Source organism: Sorex fumeus, unplaced genomic scaffold (genome assembly GCF_029834395.1).
Source record: "Sorex fumeus unplaced genomic scaffold, SorFum_2.1 ptg000020l, whole genome shotgun sequence".
Classification (NCBI taxonomy): domain Eukaryota; kingdom Metazoa; phylum Chordata; class Mammalia; order Eulipotyphla; family Soricidae; genus Sorex; species Sorex fumeus.
In genome coordinates, this window is record NW_026606077.1 from 9,620,012 (window position 1) to 9,640,201 (window position 20,190).

The 20,190-nt window shown below is 45.6% G+C and overlaps 1 protein-coding gene across 2 annotated transcripts in view; it reads left to right on the plus strand.

Moving 5' to 3' along the window:
• Positions 1 to 20,190, plus strand: part of ADK (adenosine kinase) — a 509,577-nt gene that overhangs the window by 467,196 nt on the left and 22,191 nt on the right. For both annotated transcript variants that reach the window (XM_056113429.1, XM_056113430.1), the window contains exon 10: positions 1,721 to 1,807. In XM_056113429.1, the coding sequence (XP_055969404.1) occupies positions 1,721 to 1,807 (87 nt within the window). The remainder of the gene's footprint in view (positions 1 to 1,720; positions 1,808 to 20,190) is intronic.

Sequence of the window (20,190 nt, forward strand, 5' to 3'; positions counted from 1 at the left end):
TGCCTGGTTACAGACTGTGCACATTTAGGTTTGAAATATGGAGTTTCCCTAACGGCTGTCTGATATGGTTTAAAAAGATCACTGGATTCCTTCGTCCTTTTGGAATATTAGCCTCTCCTGGAGGATCTTCTCGTTGTTGTGTTGGTACTTACTTTGTATGGAGAGAATCCATGAAGAGCAGGTAGTGTATGTAGCACAAGACAGAAAACACATGCTCCTTGTCACTCACTTGGAGTTGACCCAAAGGTTCTCAAGATACCCTTTCCTCGCCTCCTGATCTTCGTGAGGTTGAAGTTTGCTGTCTTTGGCTACATCTTGTTCCCATCAAGGACAAGAAATTTTGATGCCAGTAGTTCTAGCTGCCAATGGAAAGTCAAATCCAGTCTCTTCCTAGATGTCCTCTAAGATTTTATCGCTACCATGTGCCAAACTTAAAGGACTGTAGTTTACACTGAAGTCAACCACCAACCCTGGTCGACACTACAAGAGCCCACTGCTTTGCCCATTTGACTCGCCATATGCCTCAGCAGGAATTTTCCCTTTGCTAGTTGATACTTAAAAGAAACTAGCGATTGATGGGTACTCGATCATTGTATAACTGAAACCCAAGCACAGAAATTTGTAAACCTACAACTGTAACTCATGGTGTTTCGCTAACAAAAATTTTAAAAAATAAAAAAAATTTTAAAAAAAGAAACTAGTGACTCATTCTTAAGAAAAATAGTAATGATCATGATTCATTTGTAAAAAATTTGATCTCTAAAGTCAGTAATCTTTAATATTTGCATGAGGCATTATAACAGAATAGTAGCTATAGTTTATTGAGGGGAAGCCATCCCAGAGATATTTAAGGCTCAGCAGTTCATTGTATGACTGAAACGTAAGCATGAAAGTTTGTAAGTCTGTAACTGTACCTCTCTAATAAAATTTTTTTAAAAAATGGCTCAGCAGTGCTCTACCTGGCTTTGTTTTTAATGTTGTTTTTCTTTTGCCCTTTGGAGTGGTTTGGTTTGGTTTGGTTTTGGGGACACAACTGGCAATGCTCAGGGGTTACTCCTGGTGGTGCACAGCTGACCATATGAGATACTGGGGATCGAACCTGGGTCAGCTGCACACAAAGCAAGTGCCCTGCCCACTGTACTCTCTCTCCAGTCCCAATATTTTTAACTATATACTTCATTATCTATATCTAAGATTTCACTGTCAGGAATGTGCCCAGTCTCGAAGCTTTATCAGAGACTCAAGGTCTAATCCATACAGCTACTCCCATGAGTTGATAATTTTTCTTCAACATTCATCAAAAAAAATACAACTGCCTTTTACAATTATTCCCCCAAAATGTGAACTACCAAGATATAATTTTGGTATGGGAGGCAGGAGGGTCTCTACATGGCCCTGTGCTCAGGGATCACTCCTGACAAGACTCCGGGGACCATATAGGATGCCAGGGATTGAACGTGGGTCAGCCATGTGCAAGGCAAGGGCCCTGCCTCCTGTACTATCTCCCCAGCCTATATAAAACACACCTGTCTGTGAATGTTACCCAAAAGACAAATAACCTCACACCTTGGTCCCCAGGCAATTGTGTGAAGAACATTGAGCTCAGGGTCTGTCTCTCTCTGCGTGATGGATGATGGAGGAGCCTCACACTCTGTTGGTTACATTCACGTATGGAGTGTTTCGAAGAGAATTCAGTCTGACCCTTTCGTTCTAATTACAGAAAGTGAAGTCACCACTTTTGCGGTCTTGGAGCAGGACCAGAAAGAAATCGTTGATACCAATGGCGCTGGAGATGCGTTTGTTGGAGGTACAGTCATTTATTTCCTACTTACTTAATAAGTTAAACATTTCCTTTAACCTGTGTCTCTTACCACGTAGCCAAGATTTATGAATTTAATAACTTTTAATTTCTTCTTTTATATAATTAACTTCTAATGTTCTTTGCACACGCCACCATCATTGTGAATATTATGTGGGTATTTCACTACAAGGAAAATATGTATTTTGGCGTAAAGATAATTTGCTATTATGCTACACCCGAGTCATTTTCACAAGATTAATTGTGTCTGTCAGAATGTTGCATAAACACGCTGCATCAAGTACAGTATGCAGCGTGTTCATAGACCTTCAGGCTTAAATGTTAATACATTGTTGTGCCGCAAAACCAGTTGTGGTGAATACTAAATAGGATGCTAATGTCTACAAATCACATCTTTGGATTATAGTCTTTGCTTTCCAGACACCTGTTTCTAACCCAAGAGGTGTTGTTCTGGGAAGGGTCAAACTGTCATCTGGCCCAGGTTTGTCAGAACCGTTTATCAGAACCAAATTATGTTTGGAATGAGTGCTCCAAACTAAAGTCGAAGCAGTCGGAAGACTCTTCACTCGATGACTTTGTCTGGCCTAGAGTCTAGATTGGCACCGGAAAGACAGTACAAGAGTTAGTGTGTGCGGGGCTGGAGCAATAGCACAGCAGGTAGGGCGTTTGCCTTGCACGCGGCCAACCCGGGTTCAATTCCCAGCATCCCATATGGTCCCCTGAGCACCGCCAGGGGTAATTTCTGAGTGCAGAGCCAGCCAGGAGTAACCCCTGTACATCGCCAGGTGTGACTCCCCCCCCAAAAAAAAGAGTTAGTGTGTGCAGCCAACCCCCAACCACACGGTCCCTGAGCACAGTCTAGAGTGTCTCACGGCCCTCACCCACAGATTTCGAAGTGGTTTTTAAACTCAGTTCATAAGGTCTTTCAGCAAGTCTGCACACGTGTAGTAAAGCAAGGCTCTGGTGCCAAGAGATCTTCAACTCCCCGAATGGTCACCAGGAAGTGACCCTCTGAGTCTCATGTTTCTCAGTCCCTGACTCGAAAGGCAAACGGAGGGCCAAGGGCACGAATTCAGTGAACTGGAGCACGTGCTCTACCTCAACCGCCCTCCTGCCACTTCACGGTTCCCCAAACACCCTCGGGTGTGGCCAGAAACAATGACAGAACCACAGTTGGGATCATAGAAAACTTGAATTTTGTGAGCGAGGAAGCCAGAGAGATAGTACAGCAGGTAAGGTGCTTACTTTACATGTCACTGATCGAGGATGCATCCTTGTCATCCCATATGGTCCCTAAGCATTTCAGGAGTGATCCCTAAGCACAGAGCCGTGAGCAAACGAACCTTGAGCAATGCCAGGCATAACCCTCCCCCCCCCCAAAAAATAGTTTGTGTCATAACTGTAATTAAACATTATTTGGAATATTTTTTATTTTAATGGTCTTTGTCACCAACATAAATTTTTCATCTTTGCTTCTTTGAAACTATCCACTCCTAGTCTCAAGCAAACGGTTAACTACTCCATTGGAAGCCTGCCCCATGCCCTATACTTTGGACAGACTTCGGACTGAGTATATAACTTTGTTTTTTAGGTCATGCTTGCATCTTTCTTTTCTTTACTTTGGAAGCCTTAATCATTAATTTTTTTTTCTTTTTGGGCCACACCCAGCGATGCACAGGGGTTACTCCTGGTTCATGCACTCAGGAATTACTCCTGACAGTGCTCGAAGGAGCATATGGGATGCTGGGAATCGAACCCGGGTCGGGCCACGTGCAAGGCAAATGCCCTACCCGCTGTGCTATCACTCCAGCCCCCTTAATTATTAATTAGATTTATTTTGCAACTCAATTTCTTTTCCTTTCTGCTTCAGCATCCCTGTGCGTGGTCTGGGTCCAGGGAGGCAGCTGACAGGGCTGACGTGAATGCATGAGCCCCCGGCTCCATCCTTACCATCATGTGATCACCAGCTTTCCTGGCTGGCCTGGTGTCCCCAAGCTCCAGACTGTTGGGCCCACATCCCCAAGCACTGCTCCACAAGAATAGTATCTAAAGTTATGCCAAATTCTTTAATACCTTATTTCTTTGTTAGAACTTTCTTTATTTTAGGAAACTTAGCAGAGAAACTTTAACATGTACTCTGCACGTGATTATGGAAATACAAACATACCTCATTTTATTATACTTTGCTGTATTTCTCTTAACATATATTGTGTTTTTGTTGTTTTCAAGACCATCCACCAACAAAAAGATTATAATTTGCTGAAGGGACATGATAAAGAGTAGCTTTTTGATTTTGGGGTCACACCCAGCGGTGTTCAGGGCTTACTCCTGGCTCCCAGCTCAGGGATCACTCAGGGGACCATATGGGGTGCCACCATATGGGGTGCCAGGGATCAAACCCGGTTACCACATATAAGCAAGTGCCCTACCTGCTCTGTTGTCTCTCAGGCTGGAAGGCTGGCAATGAAATCTGAGGGGAAGGGAGTATACATCTGACCGTATTCAGGGGTTACTCCTGACTCTGCACTCAAGAATTACACCTGATGGTGCTCAGGGGACTATATGGGATACCAAGGATTGAACCTGCGTCAGCCACATGCATGGCAAGTGCGTGTCCACCAGAGTATCTCTTCTGCCCCTCGATAATGTATATTAAATTAAAGAACATGCTTTGTTGTTGTTTTAATGCTGGTGCATACTTAATAAGCGGTAGTATAATGTAAGTCTAATTCTATATACTGGAAAACTAGAAAAGTTCATGTAACTCACAGTATTGTGATATTCACTTATTTATAATAGATGAGTTGGAGCGATAGCACAGTGGGTAGGGCGTTCGCCTTACAAGCGGCCAACATGGCCGACCCGAGTTCGATTCCTCCGCCCCTCTCGGAGAGCCGGCAAGCTACCGAGAGTATTCGATATGCCAGACACAGTAACAACAAAGTCTCCAATGGAGACGTTACTGGGCCCGCTCGAGCAAATCGACGATCAACGGGAGGGCCTTTACCTTTACCTTTATAATAGATCACTTAATCACTTAACTTCCCGTTAGTCGTCGATTTGCTCGAGCGGGCGCCAGTAACGTCTCCATTTGTCCCTGTCGCGTGCTAGTGTAGCCCAATGGCATCTCTTCGCTCCGGGAACATGGAGGGCCTCAAACCGATCGTTCATGATCTTGACAAAGAAGTCTGACTATCTGGTAGGTGGGCGGCCACGCGGTCTCTTGACATCCCGTGGAATCCAATCAGTAACAGCTCTAGTCCAACGGTCGTCTTTAAATCTCATTACGTGACCAGTCCATCTGATTTTCGACACCTTAGCATATGAGACAGCGTCCCTGATCCTTGATCGTCGACGGATGTCAGAACTCCGGATTCGTTCTCTCATTTGAGTGAAACGTGATATTCCAAGCATAGCTCTTTCTATTCTTCTCATTATGATGAAAGAGAAATCGAGAAGTTCTACATGGAGCTAGAGAAGTTCTATAAAGAAGACCACACCTTCTACAAGATCATTGTGGGTGATTTTAATGCCAAGATAGGACCGAGAAGATCAGCTGAAGAACTTCACATCGGGACCCATGGCCTAGAATGGAACGAACAGGGTGAGAGACTGTCTGAGTTCATCATGTCGACCAAGACCATTCATGGTAACTCACAGTTCCAGAAGGCAGAATCTAAACGATGGACATGGGAGTCTCCCGGTGGACGATTCCACAACGAAATAGACCACATCATATTCAATCGACGGTTTTGCCTGACTGATGTCGCTGTTGTCCCAAAATTTCGAACGGGATCGGACCACCGTCTCCTTCGTGCAAAATTCTACTTCACAGAGCGGGGAGAAAGGGCTGCAAAGTTCAAAAAGAGAACTCCCAGAATGACCACCAACTGGAAACTCTTTGGTACTATTGCGGCAACATGGGAAGATGCCATTGTTGACAACATTGACGAGGAATACGATTGACTGGTTCAGCACCTCCATGAATGTGCGAGGAACGCCAAGAGAGAGATAGCCACAAAAAGTCGCCTATCTTCGAAAACTCTTGAGCTAATTCGCCAGCGTGGTTTGGCGCATGCCTCAGGCAACCGCAAGCTAACGTCCAAGCTTGCAAAGCAGTGCAGAGATGCGATCAAGGAAGACCTCAAAGAGAGAAGAGCAGAAGTACTGGTAGATGCGGCAGAAGCCGGGAAAAGTATTCGTAACGCCCGCCTGTCCTTCGCCAACTATAAGACCAAGATGACTGCCCTCCGACGTCCTGATGGATCCATCACATCCTCCAGAATGGCAATGGAGAAGATTATCCATGACTTCTACTCAAATCTCTTCGATAGCCATATCCACTTGCCGACATACCAAATTCCACAGGATGGGTATGTCGTTCCTAACGTTCTCCCTTCCGAAATCCGACACGCCATTTCGTTGGTAAAGAAGCAAACAGCACCCGGCCCAGACAAGGTCAGACCTGAACACCTGAAGAACCTGCCGTCAGTACTCATCAATACACTGGCTCGGCTCTTCACTCGCTACCTGTCTGAATGCAAGGTTCCGTCCCAATGGAAAACCAGCAGGACCGTACTACTGTTCAAGAAGGGAGACATCCATGACATTGGCAACTATCGCCCGATCTGCCTATTGTCTGTCATCTACAAGCTGTTCACTCGAGTCATCCTGAATAGGATTGGCAGAACACTAGATGAAGGACAACCATGCGAGCAAGCCGGGTTCCGCAAAGGATTCAGCACCATCGACCATATCCACACGGTAACCAAGCTCATTGAGGTTTCTCAGGAGTTCAAGATGCCGCTCTGCTTAACGTTCATTGATTTAAAGAAGGCCTTTGATTCTGTTGAGACGGAAGCGGTCATTGAAGCCCTAGCCAATCAGGGCATTCAAGCCCAATACATCAGGATCCTCCGTGAGCTGTATTGCGGATTCACTACCAGGATCTCACCATTCTACAAAGAAGTGATCATTGATGTCAAGAGAGGGGTGCGGCAGGGTGATACCATTTCACCAAAACTCTTCAGTGCCACCCTCGAGAACATCATGCGACGACTGGAATGGGAAGGAATGGGAGTGAAGATAGATGGTCGGCAACTACACCACCTCCGCTTTGCTGATGACATTGTTTTAATAACACCAAACATCAGCCAAGCGGCACAAATGCTGGCCGACTTTGACCGTGAGTGTGGAAAGGTAGGACTACAGCTGAATCTTACGAAGACAATGTTTATGAGAAACAGCCTTGTTCCTGACGCCCCATTCGCTCTCAATGGAACGACCATCTCCGAATGCAACAGCTATGTGTACCTAGGTCGAGAGGTCAACATGACAAATGACCTGGCACCCGAGCTGCACAGGAGGAAGAGAGCGGCTTGGAACGCCTTCAAGAACGTCGAAGAAATAGCTAAGAGGACGAAGAACCTCCGGCTCCAGGCACATCTCTTTATAATAGATGAGAACTGAAATTGCAATCAGTATTCCAGAGATTTACCTATACTTTAAAAAAAAATGTTTATCGCTTTTGGTTTCTGTTTGGGGGGCCTTCCACTCTGCTATTACGCAGGGAAAACTACTGATGGGAGAGGACTGAGGGAACTGTGAGGAACTGTTGGGAACTATTGGGAACTGCAAGGAATTGTTCCCTACTGAGGGAACTGTGAGGTACCAGGAGTCAGCCTGGGCCTGCTGCGCCAGATGAGCCTTCTTCCACTAGGCTCCATGCTAGCCCACTCTGAAATAGAGCTGGGCAGTGGAGCACTTGGCTTTCGTGTATGAGGTCCCAAATTAAATCTCCAATATGGCGGCAACAACAACAAAAAAATTTTTTGCGGGGCTGGAGCGATCGCACAGCAGGTAGGGCATTTGCCTTGCACGCAGCCAGTATGGCCGACGCAAGTTCGATTCCTCTGCCCCTCTCGGAGAGCCCGGCAAGCTACCGGGAGTATCTCGCCCACACAGCAGAGCCTGTGATGTATTTGATATGCCAAACACAGTAACAACAAGTCTCATGATGGAGACGTTACTGGGTCCGCTCAAGCAAATCGATGAACCACGGGAGAACAGTGACAGGGAATGTAGGAGTATTACTATTTCTTCAGCTAATGATTAGGCTGATTGAATTGGACATGAACTCCACCTTACATTTTTTTCCTTTTTTATAAATTTATTTATTGAAACACTGTGAGAGCAGTTACAAAGCTTTCGGTTTTAAGTCTCGGTCATACAATGATGAAACACCCGTCCCCTCACCAGTGCCTGTTTTCCACCACCAAAAATCCCCGTATATACCGCATCCCACACCCTCCTCCTAACTGTTGGGGCAGATGATTTCCACATTACTCTCTCTCTACTTTGATTACATTCAAATTCCCAAATAATAATGGTGGGTCTGATGTCGAAAAAAAACTTTTTTAAAGCATCTAATCACTTAGTCCTTGCCTTGAATGCAGCTGACTCTTTTAATCGCCATGTTAGTTCCTCCGAGAGCCACTAGGGGTCACTCCTGAGCACGGATTCAGGAATAGCTCCTGAGGACCACAAGGTCTGATCCCAAAAGCAAAGACTAAAAATTAAGATCTCTAGTATTTTGTTTGTTTGTGGGCCTCACCTGGCAGTACTCGGGATTTATTCCTGACAGTGCTCAGGAGTCACCTGGGCAGTGCTCAGGGTACTCTACATGGTGCTGGGGTTTGAACCAGAGGTCTAATGGGGTGCCCAAAATACATGACTGGATAAAGAAACAGTGGTACATCTACGCAATGGAATACTATGCAGCAACCAAGAAAAATTAACTTATGAAATTTTCTTGTAAATGGATGGATGGACATGGATATATCATGAGTGAAGTGAAATAAGTCAGAGGGAAAGAGACAGACATAGACTGATGGCACTTATTTGCAGAATATTTAAAAAACATAGTATGAAACTAATACCCAAGGACAGTGGAAATGAGAGTGAGGAGGACTGGACCATGGTTGGAAGCTAGCCACAAGTTGGGGGTGGGGGGGGCAGGGGGAATGCAGTTAGGACAGAGAAGGGATCACTGTGACGTGATAATTTGAAATGCTCACTCTGAACAAGAACTTAGGACAGAAAGGAGGTGAAGGGATATACATGGTAACTCTTCAGTGCCTGTGTTGCAAACCCTAATACTCAAAAGGAGAGAGAAGTGCCAGCTCTAGATGCCGACTTTGGTGGGGAGGCAGAAAGGCAGGCGGGGAACTGGGGTGCTGGTGTTGGGAAATGGACACTGACGAAAGCACAGGTGTGGGAACAATGTATGAACAAACCAAATCACGCACAGCTGTGTGACTGAGTATCTCACAGTGACTGAATTAAAAAAAAAAACACACACCTGGGTGGGCCATGTACAAGGCAAACGCCTTACCCCCAGTACCATCACTCCTACCCTGGAAATGCGTTTGAGCTTACTGATTAAAGCTCCTCGCCCCCATTCCTACCTGAGGGAAGGCCCGTGTGCTGGGACTAGAGCTCCTTGGACTGTGGGAGCAGGACCCGCCTTCACTCTTCCCGTGTGGGCTTTTGCTGTGTTTCGGGCTTGGTTAGCGTCTCTTCTTTCTGACCAACATCATCTGTCTTTAGCAGTTCCACCTCTCTCTCCTGTCCCTTTCACAGTTTGCTGGCTTCAGAGGTAACAATTTCCTCCTCTCTTGTGACTGCATAACTCTCTTCCTGTCCCAATTCCAAGTTATTGGATAAAGCGCAGCTTCATCTGCCATGTGCTAATAATCGTTCATCCCAATCCGGAGTGCCAGGTGTTCTTTTATTATTCTTGAAGAACAGTTTCTTTGATTGAGATTCTGTGGTTTACAATACTATCAAGAATGATTTTTCATGCACATAATTTCAATACCCCATGTGCAGCTTCTTGAAAGAAAAAAAAAATAATAGCATAACTGCATTGTAGACTTTTTTTTTTTTTTTTGTTTTGGGGCCACACCCAGTAATGCTCAGGGGTTACTTCTGGCTCTGCACTCAGGAATTACTCCTGGAGGTGCTTGGGGAACCATATGGGGTGTCAGGGATCGAACCTGTGTCAGCCGCATGCAAGACAAATGCCCTCCCCACTGCCCTATCGCTCTGGCCTCCCATGTCATAGATTTTTGTGTCTGATTTTTAAATGAGTTCCTCCAATATTCCTGAGTGAAATTCCTTGTTCCGTTTCCGGGGCTCAGTGACAGCGACAGATCTCCCTGCTCCTGCAAGCATGTCTCCTTGTGATGTTTCAGATCTGAGCGTTGCCCGTTCTTGCCACTCGTCTTGTCATAATGAACTTACTCTCCTCACCTTCCCCTCAAATGCCCAAGGGCTGCGATTGTAGCCGTGGAAATGGAGACAATTCTATAATCTCTAAGTATGATTTCCTGATTTCCCAGGTCAGGCGAAAATTTCTCCCCCTTGTCCTGCTGTGCTTTGTCACAGCGGTGTGCCTTTTCACTGGACTCCTCTTTATCACTGCCATAGTAACAAATGGAAGCATCGAGAACCTTTTGTGACAAGCACTGTCATTGTTCCCGGGGAAATCTCTTCCCCTGTGTCCTCCCGGAAATGAAATGGAGAAGGGAAAAAATCATAACAAATAGCCGTGCAAGGGGGCCTGATCAATATGATCCCCGTGGCTGTCGATACGGGCCTGTGTTAATTTGAGATGATTGAGCTGTGTGTTGCTGCAGCTGTGGGACTGGGGACGAGGTTGGCGCGTGTTTGGACAAACGGTGAGTGAACCTCCGAGAAGCTGAAGGAAGCAGCTCTCGGATAAAGGAGGGGTCTTTACCCAAAGACTAACATTCTTTTTTTTTTTTTTTTTTTTTTTTGCTTTTTGGGTCACACCCAGCAATGCACAGAGGTTACTCCTGGCTTGTGCACTCAGGAATTACTCCTGGCGGTGCTCAGGGGACCATATGGGATGCTGGGAATAGAACCCGGGTTGGCCGCGTGCAAGGCAAATGCCCTACCCGCTGTGCTATCACTCCAGCCCCAAGACTAACATTCTTAAAATCAAAAAAGTCTTAACTGCGCTTAAGCATAGAATGAATTGTTGTGAATGACAAGAATTACTGCCTTTATATGATTTTTTTAAAAAATTTTTTGCATTGTTAGGGATCGAACCCAACGCTTCACATGCTCCAGACACATTCTCCAGCTGTACCACTCCCTGGCCCTCCACCTGCTTTTTTTCTTTCCAATTTTCATGACTACCAAAGCGAGGAAAATGAATCCCCAAAAGATAACTGTCACTGTCTTCCCGTTGTTCATCTTGTTCATCAATTTGCTCGAGCGGGCCCAGTAATATCTCCATCGTGAGACTTGTTGTTACTATGTTTGGCATATTGAATACGTCACGGGTAGCTTGCCACGCTTTGCTGTGCGGGCGAGATACTCTCAGTAGCTTGCTGGGCTCTCCAAGAGGGGCAGAGGAATAGAACCCGGCTCAGGCAGGCCGGCTGCATGCAAGGCAAACGCTGTACCACTGTGCTATCCTCCAGCCCAAAAGATATTACCTACAAAATGCAAGTGACTTGACAGCCATGCCACAGTTATGGCTTGCTAAGAGAAAGGAGCATTAATTTCATACTCCTAATTTGTGTTCAGAAAAGAAACTGGGTTTTTTGTTTGTTTGTTTGTTTGTTTGTTTGTTTGAATAAAAGAAGTTTCTCCAACAAGAAGTATGCTGCTTCCTCCGCATGGAGCCCCTGTCTAGACTCCGAGAGGTGCAAAGATGTGACAAATGACACTTGTTTTTAGACCCACCTTCTTTGTTCCCAGACATCTGTGGCTTACTCTCCTGTTCGTTTTCTTTGCTGCCTCAGCATGCTGTGCCCTGAAGTGGTACAGCAGGTGTAGGATTCTCATGATTTCTTTTCCTTTCTTTTCTTTTTTCTTTTTTGTTTTTCCTGTACCGCTCCTCCTTTGCGCTCTCCAACTCAAAAGACACAGTTCTTTTGGTGTAAGACTATCTCATTTCTATACTTATTCACTCAACCGACCTCAGTCACCGTAAAGGATTCACTCGGTGTTGGCAACACTAACCGCTGTCCCGCTAAAAGCAGTGGCAGTGCCTTTCCTGGCATTCTGCTCTACAAGGTGACTTGAGTGTAAGCAGCAGTTTCCCTCCAAACTCTCTAGGACTGTGAGCAGTAGAGCTGTTCATTATGAGTAGCAGAGTCTACCCCGGCAGCAACTCAGGGCAGTGCCGGGCGGGAACCTGCAGCCACAGCGCGCGCACATCGTGGTCACTGACATTTCAACAATGCTTCCAGACATGGTGCTGCTTCGGTGTCTGTGTCCAAGGAGCTCGGTAAGTGGAAGTTGGACAAGGAGCAAATTTCAAGAACCTTGCCTAAGATGATTTTGTCCCCAAGAACAAAAAAGAGCGAGTGTAATCCATTGGTTCACATGGATTTAAGAGTGACTTTCGGACTAACTCTAGACTTTCTCCAGAGCATGGATGCTCCCACAGAGATCCAGCGCCTTGGATGGCGCCATCTAGAGCCATTACAGATAGATCATGGAATTCAAAAGGCTTGGAAAGACAGTGCCAGCCTGAGCCTTGCAGGCTCACAGATCCTGGAGCTCAAATATGAGTGTCAGGTTCCTGTATTTTTTTTTTAATGTAGGAGTACTGCTATTTATTCAGCCACTGATTAGCCGATTGAATTGGGCATGAACTCCACCTTACTTTTTTTTAATTTTTTATAATGTTATTTAATCAATAAATAAATAAATAATAGCACAGAGGGTAGGGCGTTCGCCTTACAAGCGGCCAACATGGCCGACCCGAGTTCGATTCCTCTGCCCCTCTCGGAGAGCCCGGCAAGCTACCGAGAGTATTCGATATGCCAAACTCAGTAACAACAAAGTCTCCAATGGAGACGTTACTGGGCCCGCTCGAGCAAATCGACGATCAACGGGAGGGCCTTTACCTTTACCTTTACCTTTACCTTTACCTTTACCTTTACCTATAATGTTATTTATTGAATCACTGTGAGAGCAGTTACAAAGCCTTCGGATTTAAGTCTTGGTCATACAATGAAACACCCGTACTTCACCAGTGCCCATTCTCCACCACCAAAAACCGTAGTATACCCCCATCCCACACCCTCCCCCTATCTGTGGGGCAGATAATTTCCACATTACTCTCTCTCTACTTTGATTACATTCAATATTTTAGCACCAGACCCACCATTATTATTTGAGATTTTACCCCAACACGCGAGTTTGAAATTCCAAAATTTTAACACTTAAATCTGGAGGTATTTCTGCCAAAACCTGCTGTGTTCCGAGATTTGTTCCTGAGTCTCTGGGATTATGGCCATTAAGCAGCTTGATCAGGAGCCAGAAAGACCATTCATGGGCGGCGACTCAGGGTCTCATTGGGATGGGGAAGAAAGGCCCCGTGTGTCTCGTTACTGAGGGCCCAGACCTGACTGTCCAATGGCCTTTGGAGGATGGCAGCCGTGGAGCCACCTAGGGGAGCAGGTGGGAGGACAGCTTTCCCCCCTGGGGTGGCCCGACAACAGTAACCTACTGTGGGTCCAGGCACATTTCTGCCAAAAGCCACTGGGTCCTGAGATTTGTTTTTGAGTCTCTGGGATCATGCCCGTTAAGCAGGTTCCTGTATTTGAAGCTCACTGAGAAATGTTTATGTTGAAAAAATGGTGTTGATAAGGCTGGTGTGTGTGTTGTTTATCATGTGGCAGAGGACTGGAGAGAAAGTCATAAGCAAAATGTATAGAGTTTGTTTTCTTTTTTTTTTTGTAGGAGTACTGCTGTTTATTCAGCTACTGATTAGCTGATTGAATTGTGCATGAACTCCACCTTACTTTTTTTTATCATTTATTATAATTTTATTTATTGAATCACCGTGAGAGCAGTTACAAAGCTTTCAGCTCTAAGTCTCGGTCATACAATGAAACACCCGTACCTTCACCAGTGCCCATTCTCCACCCCCAACAACCCCAGTAGACACCCATCCCACACCCTCCCCCTACCTGTGGGGCAGATGATTTCCACATTACTCTCTCTCTACTTTGATCACATTCATTATTTCAACACCAGACCCACCATCATTATTTGAGATTTTACCCTAACACTCAGATCTGCTGAAAAGGCAACAGTAGACAATTTGTGTTCTATTGCTGGTTATGAATAACATATGATATCACGTAGCTGCAGTAGGGCCATGTGATTTTGAAATTCCGAAATTTTAACACTTAAGTCTGGAGGTATTTCTGCCAAAATCTGCTGTGTTCCGAGATTTGCTCCTGAGTCTCTGGGATCATGGCCATTGAGCAGCTTGATCAGGAGCCAGAGAGGCCGTTCGTGGGCAATGACTTGGGGGTCTCGTTGGGATGGGAAGACCAGGACCGGCTCCACCCCCATCCTGTGAGCCCCAACAAGTTTCATCACTGCAGGCCCAGACCTGACTGTCCAATAACCTCTGGAGGATGACAGCCACCAAGCCGCCAAGGGGGATCAGACGGAGGGACAACACACTTTCCCCCCTGGGGTGGCCCAGTGACAGTGATCTACTGTGCAGTCCAGACAAAAGCTGCTGAGTTTCAAGATTTGTTTCTGAGTCTCTGGGATCAAGGCCATTAAGCAGCTTGATCAGGAGCCAGAGAGGCTGTTCGTGGGCGATGACTTGGGGTCTCGTTGGGGTGGGGAGGACAGGCCCAGCTTTCCTCACCATCCCGTGAGGCCCGACAAGTTTCATCATTGGGGCCCAAGCCTGACTCTCCAATGGCCTCTGGAGGATGACAGCCACCCAGCTGCCAAGAGGGAGCAGACGCAGTGACAACATCCTTTCCTCCCTGGGATGGCCCGGTGACAGTAACATACTATGGGGTCCAGATGCATTACTGCCAAAAGCCACTGGGTTTTGAGATTTGTTTCTGAGTCTCTGGGATCGTGGCCGTTAAGCAGCTTGATCAGGACCCAGAGAGGCCATTCGTGGGTGATGACTTGGGGTCTCGTTGAGGTGGGAAGGACAGGACCGGCTCCACCCCCATCCCATGAGGCCCTGCTTGTCTCCTCACTGCGGGCCCAAACCTGACTATCCAGTGGCCTCTGAAAGATGGCGGCCACTCAGCCGCCAGGGGGAACAGGCCAATGCATGAAACCTATTCCCACCTGGGTTGGCCCAGCACCGGTAACCTACTGCAGGGACCAGACGCATTTCTGCCTAAAGCCGCTGGGTTTCGAGATTCGTTTCTGAGTCTCTGGGATCATGGCCATTAAGCAGTTCAATCAGGAACTAGAGAGGCTATGCCTCCAATTATATAGCTGAGCCGGAGGTGGTTTGTGGGTGTGTTTCCCACATACCTAACTTTTGGCCGTTTACTTTCTTGGTAAACTTTGCCCCAAGTTTTTGGGGTCTGGCCAAAGGCACAGCAGCAATTTTAGGTATCTGGAAGTCTGAAGGCGCCATCAGGCTGCTGATGCACTCGCCTCACAGGTACAGACTGACCTGCTGGCGGCACCATACCCCCAATAGAGTTTGTTTTCTTACTACCCATGGCATATTAGATATGCCAAAAACAGTAACAATAACAAGTCTCATTCCCCTGACCCTAAAAGAGCCTCCAATATGGCAGCATTGGGAAAGACGAGTAAGGAGATGCTGCTAAAATCTCAGGGCTGGGACCAATGGAGACGTTATAGGCACCCGCTCGAGTAAATCGATGAACAATGGGATGACAGTGATACAGTGATATAGAACTGTGACCCAAAATGTAGTATGCAGGTTCTTGACCTAGAATATTAGTAAGTTACATATTACTTGATTACTTTAATCCAGTCCCTGTCTTCACTCTTCCTACATGGGTTTGCTCCATTTATCCCGCTCTGGTTATCCGATTCCTACACCGTGCTGCGGTTAGCTTTTGCTGTGTAACAGACATAAAGCCCTGTGATCCTGAGGCTCAGGAGAGGGTTCGGGGACCTGGTGCACTTTGTTGCAAGACCCAAGGTCCAATCCTCAGAATGGTGCAGCCCCCAGTACTGCCCGCAAGCAAACCCTCAAGTAGCACCAGATATTCACCACCACCACCACAAACCCTCAAGCAGCACCAGATATTCACCACCACCACCACCATCTTTGCCCCCCACCCCCCAAAAAAGAGTTTGGTAACCTGCAACAATTTCACTTAGCTCCACAAATCTCTGGATTGGCAGTTAGACATAGGTCTGGCTCAACAGTTCTTCTGACTGAGGAGGTCCAGAGATTTGCACTGATTTGCTCTAATTAGATTTCCTCTCATTTGTTTGGGTCACAGTAAAGCCAGGATTTAAACTCAAAAGTTTGACCCTAGATCCTTACCCTGACCATTTCACTCGCAATCAATAGTGCATCATCTTATCTTCCCCTTCAAGCACGAAGGTGTAGCCAGTGTGGCTTTTTAAATACCAGTGTGTAGATTGGTGGCCGGAAAGGTGAACAATCAGTATAAAATGTACGAAGGAAACAGGACAAGCTGGGAGTGCAGCATGAGGTAGGACACGTGCTTTGACTAAGGAGGCTCTGGGTTCAGAAATTTAAAATTTCTCCAATATTATTAAAATTTCGGGAGCGGGAGCTGTAGTCTAGTGTACTTAGGAATAGATCACAGGTGTGGATAGGGATAGATTGGGGCCAACCTGGGATCTGTCCCTGACACCCAGTATTATCCTCCAAGCATGACCAGGAGTGATCCCTGAACACAGAGCCAGGAGTGATCCCTGAACACAGAGCCAGGAGTGATCCCTGAACACAGAGCCAGGAGTAAGCCCCGAGGGGGGAGGTGGGGGACATTATTCTTTGGGTTTTTTTTTACATGTGCTTTTATTGGCCTTATAATAGATCTCATCTAAATAAGCAAAATCTCATGTGGCTAATGCTGATGTGTAGGCCAGTTAACCCTGAGAACTAGCAGAAGTCTTGGCCATAGTAAATAAGTCATTGGTCCCAACTTCCCAAACAGCTCGAAATGTAACTTTGATGTTATATGACTTAAATAAACCCTTACAACATCAAGGTTATACTTGGTACCACTAGAAATCTAGCTAAAGCAAATAAAAATTAGTGACATAATTGCTAAATTAAATGGCTATTCTCACTTCAGATATATGAGTCCCCAAACCCTTGAATGCGGGCTCTTAATTTATGTTTCATTTTATTATCCATTTTTCATTTTATTATCCAGTTAACATTGGCATTTTATAGAGTTAAGATATGGATGTTTTAGTTCAAGCCCATGAAATAAATGGCAAATTAAAAATGAGTTTCTGTCATCAGATGCTCTTAAAACTTTAGGGCCATCCTGCTGTGAGGAATTGTCAGTTGATCAAATACAGATTTTTTAATTGAGTTAAATAGAAAAAACTTAGTTATCCTGTTTGTGAATTAGGGCTTAAGTTCAGTCCTACCAATCTCCTTGTTCCCACAGCTAGGATTGTGTCCTGATAAGTTGGGTTTGGTATTGTTGTTGTTGGGCGGGGGGGGGGGGGTGTATTGGGCCCAAACTCTCAGAACTTACTCCTGATTCCGCACTAGGGATCACTCCTGTCAGGGCTTGGAGAAGCAGAATATCAAAGCTGGGTCAGCCACATGCAAGGCCAGTGCCCACCACTCTGCTGTTGTTCCAGCCCCTTGTCCTGATAAGGTTTTTGTTTTTAACCTTATACCTAAAAATCAGTGTTGAAAGGATTTTATTTTTTAAATCACATTTTCTCACGTTCCTGTCTTCAAACTGTTTTTCGATAGTGAATCTCTAATTCAAATAAGGTCTCGTCTGAATCATTATAATGCAAAGAGATTAAACAAATTCCCATTTGCCTTAGCCACGTTTTATTTGGTGGCTCGTAAAGCAGTTTCCTCAGTGATAATTCAAATTAGAGAATGAGACCCATTACCCACTCTAAAGCTCCATTTGCTAGACGTGGATAGTGAGGCTTAAAGAAAGGGAGTTCATTACAGAGCGGGACTCAGAAGCCAGGTTTAATTCATGATTTAGTAAGAACACATTTATAAGCCAACAAAAGCTGTCAGTTACACAGTTTGTTATATAGACCTCTTGGAAATGTATAGCTGGGTCATTGCCAAGTGGATATAATAAACCTTTGATACAATTTTTCTTTACATGTATATCCACAAATAAAAATATTTGACCTTCATGGTAAACAAATATAGGCTGCCATTTCATTTGGGGAACCACATTGAGAGCATACACATTAGGTTAAAAAAAAATCTAATTTTCACCAAGTCTTGAATGTATGGAGGGTCTCCATCCCTCACCCCTGCAGGGAAAAAAAACCCTCTCTTTTTCTGGGCTGGGCAATGTGAGTTCCAAAAGAAGATGTGATTATGATGGGGACAAGAGCATTAGGCAGTTGAGAGCCGTCTCCCCAGGCCAGATGATGGCAGTGGACAGACAAAGGACCAGGAAATAGAAAAACCGGGCTTGGGCCCCAGGCTGATTGATAGTTTCTCTCTCCTCCCTACCTAGTCCGATCTCTTCCAGACAGCACAGTCGTACTCATAGTCAGGTTGTAGTCCCAGTCATCATAGCTCCATCATCCTAGCATCCTCGTAGACCTCAAAGTCTTCTAATTCATTGTCTAGTTTCTTTCTCCTTACAGCATAGGTATATAGAAACCATGAAAGGTAGGGGTACACATAGGTGTGGTTGAACGTTGTCATAACAACAAGCAGAGGCAAAGCCACTCCTTCAGGGGAATCTAGGAGATTAACTCAAGGACAAAATCTGAGGATTCAGCACTCTGGATTACTAGGAGATCTGCTCAAGAGCGGGATTCCATCAATGGTGTATTGCTTTCTCCTTTCCTCAGCTAGTAATCCTTTTAACCAATCATAGTAAATTTACTTCTTATAATATTTCTAGTCATTTTGCATGAACATAGTAAGAGATATATTAAGGTTAAAGGCTGACTCTTCCTGGGGACATCTCACTATATATTCCAGACCACAGTCCTCAGTCCAGGTTATTCTTTCCTAACCCCAGCAAGGTCCTTATTCAGTTACCTTTTTTTGGGTCATGACAGAATTTGTCCCATGACCATGCTCTTAACTTTTTATACTTATGATACTTAGGATAGCTTACAGCTTGGCCTGGGTCTACCCAGTCCCTTCATTGGAACCTCCTTTTGGGGTGTAAGGAAGTAAGGGTAACTGAGGCTTAAGTCAAGTAAATATGGATGCCCAGGAGTAAATATTATTTGCAGTCAATTAACTCCCATGTTACAAAGCTTAGCATCAACTGTCTTCCTGTGTCTATACAAAAAGGACATTGTTAAATAAGCCATGCAAAGGCCATAAAGGAAAGAGAAAAGCAATATAGGATTATTAGTGCTTGATGGAATTGGGTGTGCCCCAGGGGCACTGTTGTGGGAGTAGCTTAATAAACCTAAGTTCCCTGTGGAAGGAGCAAGGACAACCCAATGTTACCCAATAGGCAGGTTACAGTACAGAGGATAGGGCGCTTGCCTTGCATCTGGCCAACTAGGTTAAATCCCCGGCACCCCATATGGTCTCCAACCCTGTTAGGAATGATCCCTGAGCACAGAGCCAGGAGTAAGAGTAAGCCCTGGTCTTTGAGTCACTGCTGGGTATGATCCCAAAAAATCACACATCCAAAACACATTCCCCACACTCCCCCCCCCAAAAAAAAACACTCCTTTTGGGAAAAAGTCCCAATAGAAAGACACCTTGTCATGCTCTTTAAGTTGAGTCAGGAGATTTGAAGGGTTGAAGGGTGGCGCAGGGTAGGGATTGGGAGGGTGTCTTTTTTTTGTTATTCAAATGCAGTGTCCCATGCCATGATAACGAAAGTGACAGAATCCCATCTTCAACCAGAAAGAGCCAAGGTGCCCCAGAGCTGGAGCACTGGCCCCTTGCCCATACCGCTGTCCACTGTGGGAGTGCTGTGTTGTGCCATCTGAAGGAGCCTTTGCTCGGAACTGACTTCCAGCCCACAGCCGTCATTCCACCCCCTGACCCCACTTAGGTTTGGGCTTTCCGTTATGCAAGTTCCTGGGATGTCACAACCCACCCAGGCAGACACCGTCTCCTTTCAGTGATTTCAGAATGGCACCTTTTTTTTTTTGCTGCTTCTCCAGAGGGAAAACAAACAATTCTCCTGTGACTCGCTCCTTGTTCATCGAGTTCATGACGGGTCAGTATCCAAACAACCCAAAATTTCACTGACTGTGTGGGGCACGGAAGCAGAATTGCCACTGAGCACTTGCAGCAGGGGAAACCAATCCTTGATCACGTCTCTGTAGGCAGCATCAGTGGAAATTTCCAGCCAGATGTTACTTCTTCAAGCAGCCCGTGAAGGACTCCAAGT